The sequence below is a fragment of the Conger conger genome, chromosome 8 (assembly GCF_963514075.1).
Source record: "Conger conger chromosome 8, fConCon1.1, whole genome shotgun sequence".
NCBI classification, from domain to species: Eukaryota; Metazoa; Chordata; class Actinopteri; order Anguilliformes; family Congridae; genus Conger; species Conger conger.
Window position 1 is genome coordinate 13,017,060 of NC_083767.1, and position 6,614 is coordinate 13,023,673.

Here is a 6,614-nt window from a genome sequence, read left to right on the forward strand (position 1 = left end):
GGACGTGCGCTCTGCATCAGTCAAATCCGATGGATTAAGGTACCCTGCACTGGGGAAATTCCAGATTTCGGAGGCCATAGGGGCCGCAGTTTTTAAATTGTTTTCCTTTACCAATCTGGTATTATGCACTCTCAGACGTATTAAAGCGACAGTACTTCCCACCAGGAATTACACAACGGAATTCCTGGTTTCCATTGTTGACACGAAGATTATTAAAGCAATATTAACACGTTTATCCTCAGTCAAATGGAACGGTTTAATTATGTTTACAGTTTAAAGACATTTGATAAGATATTGCAAATGTACTGATACTTATATCTGACGGTATACAAGAGTCAACTTTCACTGTTTCTGAACAAGATACCATCAGTCAGTTTAAATGTGTTCTGCAGTCTGATCACTGAAATAAGGTCACTCCCACATCATCTGTGTGCAGCAGCAGTGGAACATCTTATAAATATGCCAGGGAGTTGTTGTTGTTGGGTTGATGGATGTTGAAGTACCTTTTTCCATTGGTCTCCAGAGCCTTAAGGAATGTCATCAATATTCAGGACTCCTCCACAAATAGAGTGCTGTAGCAACATATCTATCCTATGCATCATTGTTAGAAATTATTTGTACCTGTGGCTTGGTTGCAGATTAATTTATGTCTTTGTTAAACATTTTGCTGTGCTATTATTTTTATCGTTGCATCCAACTATTTAAACTGTTAAAGTGCAGGGTATAGAAACACATTTCCTTTTTATCTCTACTCGGCTTATATAACTCTGGAATTCCTTCTATAAGATATCCAAGATATCCGTGAAGCAATGTGACAACCCCAACATTTTGTTTATCTGTATTCTATAAGTCCAAAGTTGCTCCAAATGTACAGAGCTTAAGATAAGCCTCCTTCACCTAACCATGCAATATAAGGTATGAGTGAAATGAGAAAAATTACAAAATGGCAGGATACATGGGATTACATTACAACTGTAATATAACAGTTCAGTGGATTTCATGCTTTGAGTGTAGGTGTAAAAAGGATACAAGCAATATCATGAAAAGCCTTCCTCTTGTGGTTATTTTTGGAACTGCAGTTCTCAACTCTATCATCAGTTATTTTTGCTTCTGTATCCATGAATAGATTCACCACCCATAGGGCTCTTCTACTCTCACAATCTTTTTCCTTGTTTATTTCTGCTTAAACCTGGATAAAGTGGATCATACAAATTGCATTACTGGTCTAATATCCTCCTCCTGTGATGGGAAACCAGCGTAACTGTTCCAGGAACTAATTGGTTGATAAGGCTAATTTAGATTGAGAGAGTGAGGATGTAGCATTGAGCTATTAATGATTGTCAAAGGTCACATGTGCTCCATCCAGTGTTACAGAGAGAAAGCTAACAGTATCCCCATATTTCACATGTCTGCGATGGACATTTTTGCAGGGCAGGGATGCATTAATGCTGCCTTTCTCCATATCCATGGCAACATGATCATAAATAGTGATACTGCAAATGCCTTGTCTTGGCTCGCCACTTTCATTTTCCATTTTTTCTGAGTGACAGGGGTTTTGTGCCTGAAAGCCCTTAATTATTCAGTGATTATGTTAGCTCACATCCATTTTAGCATCAGACCAAATGGAGATCTGTCAGGTGAAACAGTGGTGCAGCAATCTTTTGAAGCTAGGTCGACATGTAGCCTACTACCTCTACCATATTAGGACAAACATAGTAATAAACTTCAATTGGGAATGCCATTTGGTCCATATGCTTATTCTAAAAAATGAATGCCAATGAAAGACTTCATGAAAAAGAGATGGTATGGTATCATATAAGATATTTGATTAAAGGGGTAGGTAGTTTGACTGTGTACAATTTTACTTCATGTATAATTGGCAAATCTATTTCTACAGTAAGGCCCAATGAGAACCCATTTGCCTCTGTTCATGAATGATTTCCTGTCTCATAGTGAAATATTTTGGTTGATCTCCACACCAAAAGCATGAGATCTGTGCTTAAGGCATTATGTCCTCTTAAAGAATTCATACAGTCTACACATCATAAGTTTACCTGGCCATGTGATCAAATGTCCACCATCACTTACGGAAACTTAAGAGTTGACAGAAGTATATCAAATTTAATGAGCTGTAAATGGATAAATAGCCACATACTGGATATTTAGCATTTTCACCATTGTCTATAAGCAGCCATATTTCATATTTCAGTTATTTAAAAGCCATGGAGGTTCACATCATTTTCTCCAATATTTAAAAGCCATTCATCTCATAGATCTTTTCTCTTAGCTTGATATCAGCATGCCATGTTTACAACCATTTTGTATTTTTATGTGCAGTATGTATTTATTGATGTATAAATGTATTCATACATTATCACAAGTCTGATGAGTTCCAGAATAATCACAACATTCCTCAATTCCTCAAACAGCTATTTTCCTTTGTAGTGGGGAGCACAGTAATGCATTTTGTGATCACTTTATCACTTAAATGAACTTTATCACTTTAATAAATCACTGTATACCAATGGTGTTGCTTGTAGCCGTGTGATCTGGCCGCGTGACTTTTTAATAATAGCAGTTATCATTATAGGTGGCCTTGAATGAAGTCCATAAATTGCAACTGCAATCAGCAATCAGGGTTTCATAAATAAAGGCAAGGCACTGCTCAATAAAATTGTTCACGTGTAATTAATAATGTTATTTATGTGTTGTCATTTTTCTGAGTATGCAATAGAGCAGGGGTCGGCAACCCTGGTCCTGGAGAGCCGCAGGGTGTGCTGGCTTTCGTCTCCACCTTAAAATAAGCAACCGATTCAGACCCAAGAAACCAGGTGAGGTGAGTTAACTGTGCAATCAACGGCTTTCATTGATCAATTAATGCCAAGTAACAACGAAAGCCAGCACACCCTGCGGCTCTCCAGGACCAGGGTTGCCGACCCCTGCAATAGAGCAATGGTACTAATTAGTTGCGCACGGTTAAAGCAAAAGCCTGCAGACACTGCGGCCGGCAGGACCTGGAGTTGAGTGCAGCTGCTATAGAGAAATATAGACCAGTCAACTAACAACAGAAACAGCCACTGCCCACACTGAAAAAATGAAAGGAAAATGGCTTATTTGGAAGAGATACTGTGCAATAGTTAACTTATGACTCTTTAAATACAGCATTCTGTTTGATTGGTGGTCTGTTGTCACCTTTGGACCCAGTTCTGGTGTTAAATCTGTAATTTATTGAACCACTTTTTCTTAACTGCTTTTGTAAATATGTAGTTTCTCCTTATATTTGCCAGCATGTCTGTTCACCTGTGGAACTAGATTTCTATGAGTGATTACTATACCTGCTTTCTTCTTGTGGGTGGAGTCAGTAAATAATTGGATTCTTAAAATCAGTTCAGCTGAACTGAAGACTGAGTGAGAAAGTAAAATCCGTATGTATTTAATTGATTTGATCACTTCAGCAGTGATTTAATGTGGTATTGCAGTGAAGCACCTCAACAACAATCAGGTGCCAATGATATCTCCTTATCTAACCAGTTACTGTAAATAAAAACATGTTGAAACATCTGTGAACCCTGTCTCAAAAGAACAAAAATTCTGTACATAGTACTGAGTACATACAGTAGGTTTGGTCTTGTATGGCAAAATTGCAGTTTCCAAATAAATGAAACGTCTCTAAAATATGCACGACCTCACATGCAAAATAGCTGGGACGCTATAACTTGAAGGAATATCTTCCTGTTCTCAGGAACAAAATTGGATGTTCATATGACTCCAATAGGAAACATAGGTACTCTGTACAAGTTAATTTAACACTGAATATTTTACTACAGTATGTAAATATAAAATTAATTTGAATGGATTTTTTTCCTCAACAGTGAAGAGCTAAAAACAAGTGGCAAATCATAGTCAGTGCTAGGAAGAAGGCAGGTGTTTATGGAGTCAAGATGCAGCAGCAAAAGGTGTTGTAGACGCTTCTTTCCACCAGTGGGGGCAAGAATGAAGAGAAAGACGAAGAAGAGGATCTGTTCTTTTATTCATCCCCTTGAACTGCAGTCCAGTTTCAAACCTGAAGCTAGAATGGTTTATATATACAGACAGTACACATTCAAACTTTTCCACATGTGAGAACAGTTGCTTATTTGCCCTACCACTAATGAAGCCTCCTTTCTGTAATCTACAGTATAGCTGGTGCAGGCTTCTGTTGGTTTTATTGATGTGTTTGTTCTAGGATGTGGAGAGATATTGGCAAGTGTGCTTTGTTGTTTTGTTAACAGGTGGTGTTTGACTTGTGTAAGTCTTCCCAGTAACGGAGCAGCTTGGCAGGATTGCTGACAATTGCGGTGATAATTGAGGCGTAGTGACAGCGGTTGTAGGGGCCTGGCATGTACACCTTGAACAATGAAGGGCTAGGCGGCTCTTTGGGCTGTATTCCAAGCTGTTTGAGGCATATTCCCAGGTGGACATCCTCCAAAAATAGGGGTTTCATCCGCTTAGAAACATCTACAAGTTTTTTGGGAAGGTCAGTGGAGAATACATAGCCCATCCCAAAAACATAGGGGGGGTATCTGGGGTCAGGGTAAACGTCTGCAGGTAAATACCACTTGGAGTTCTTGTTTCGCAGCACCACGGCATTTCGTGCCAGGTGTCCCGTGATGTAGTTCTGCTTGGGCGTCTTGGGGTCCAGAAGCATCTTCACCAGGTTGTGCACATTGAGGAAAATGTCCGAGTCGATCTTCATGGCGAAACTGGCGTTTCGGCAGCGAGAGGCTACCCACTCCAGCATCATCATGGTCTTGATGGTCAGGTTGCGGTAGCTGTCCAGGAAGTTGCTCTGCAGCAGGTCGTGGTGCTCCTTCCTCTCCTTCTCCACGTCCGCCTGCAGCTGCTCCGAGCCCTTCCCACTCGGAAGTCCCAGTAAAAAGAACAGTCTGACTGCCTTTCCCAGCACCAGGCTTTCGTTACCCCAGGTTCTACGGATGGTGTTCCGGGCAACACGGTTTTTTACTGCAACAGGCACAATAAGCACCAGGAAGGGCTTCTCAGTACTGCACGCATCTGGCTCATCCAGCACAAAAACATAATTGCGTGGGTAGGCAACATGGTAGGGCCCAAGAGTCTCCCATTGGAATTCAGGGTGGGGTTTAGTGTGGGGTTTAGTGTGGGGTTCAGTGTGGCCTCCAGCTGTATTGGAGGGAACTGTGGGAGAGGCCAGATAGGCTGGATTGGTGCTCACCTTCTCCCACCACTCCTGGCTCCACTGATTCGACAGCAGAGAATGATCTGTGACCCAGACAGAGATGAATGTCCCAGTAGCCAATAACAGGACCATGGAGAGGCCACAGCCATACTGGGAACAGCATCTCCTTCTTTCCAGATCTTTCCAGCTGAAATGAGAGAGAAGTCTTCATCAGTTTTGAACAAAAGTCGTACTATCTGAAATTGTTATTCAAAATGGCATCATGTTTTATCTTTTGAAATAAACTGCTTGGTTTGCTGCAAATTCTCCAAGTTTGATAGAGGAATCCATTCAACTTAATCATGGCGTGCAAAGGATATGCAACAAACTACTTAGCATGACTACTTGATCATGAACATGATCTACATAATATTGCTGTGTCCCAAACATTATGGTGCCCTGAAATGGGGGGACTATGTATAACACTGTTGTAATTTTTACATTGTGAAACCAAAATGTATAAAAATGCCCTTTATTAAAATCTGTCAATGTTCACTGTAACCAAATGCAATTAATTTTTTAGTGCAAATCACAAATTGTGGAGTACAAAGGCAAATAATGGAGGGCACTGTATGTATTTTGAACTTCAATTTGGTTGTGGTTATAATTCTCTACAAACCTGGCAGGAGTTGTGAGTTTTTGATGACCCATGTTTTGGGGAGAAGCACTCTTCACCCTGTTAAATGTACAATAGGTAAGATTTTTGTGTTAAAACATTGTTACAAGACCATTGTAAATCTCTTCCTATCACTGAAAAAGGCTCACTGACATGTTGACTCACCCTCTGCCTGTGTTTATAGTCCTTAAATTTGTGTTTCAAAATATACAGTTGACGGCCTGACACTGTACCAAAACATTGTGTAATTGTAGAATAATTGAAGCTCATTGGTTAAAAATTGGTTCTAATTGCCACAGCCAATGGCGTTTCAACGTCAGTGCATTTACAGAGAAGGGGGCAGGATAAACGGTGTTGTGGTTTGAAGGTGTTTGTTGCTGCTGACCATTAAAAGTCCAAAATTACCTATTGTACCTTTAAGATACCATAATGAGCATTAAGCCCATCGTTTTTTCCAATTGCTTACACACTAAAATTGAATGCTTAGACAAAAGCATCAGAACCTTAACTTTTGTAATCATGCCTCAAAACAAAGGCACCAAAAAAGGTACATTTTCTGCTTTGCACTTTATTTGAAATTCTGCGGAAACACTTCTTGCAAAACACTACACACTATTGTTTACATTAGGCACTTCGTTCAAGAATGAAATCTCTTGCAAACATTGTGAAAACACACCTGAAATTGGCAACACCCACACACACACAAGAAAACATTAATTGACCACCAATCAGTCTGAGCCTTAGCACTACAAATAGACCTCAGGT

At 40.0% G+C, this 6,614-nt stretch overlaps 1 protein-coding gene across 1 annotated transcript; it reads right to left on the reverse strand.

Moving 5' to 3' along the window:
* Positions 1-4,264: 4,264 nt before the first annotated feature.
* On the reverse strand, positions 4,265-5,326 carry LOC133135134 (beta-1,3-galactosyltransferase 2-like). The gene has a single exon (XM_061251919.1). The coding sequence runs from the start codon at positions 5,324-5,326 to the stop codon at positions 4,265-4,267; it is 1,062 nt and encodes a 353-aa protein (XP_061107903.1).
* Positions 5,327-6,614: the final 1,288 nt, after the last annotated feature.

What these genes read in the sequence shown, in the direction of transcription:
- LOC133135134 (XM_061251919.1), bottom strand. Translation starts at nt 5,326, where the DNA reads ATGGTCCTGTTATTGGCTACTGGGACATTCATCTCTGTCTGGGTCACA.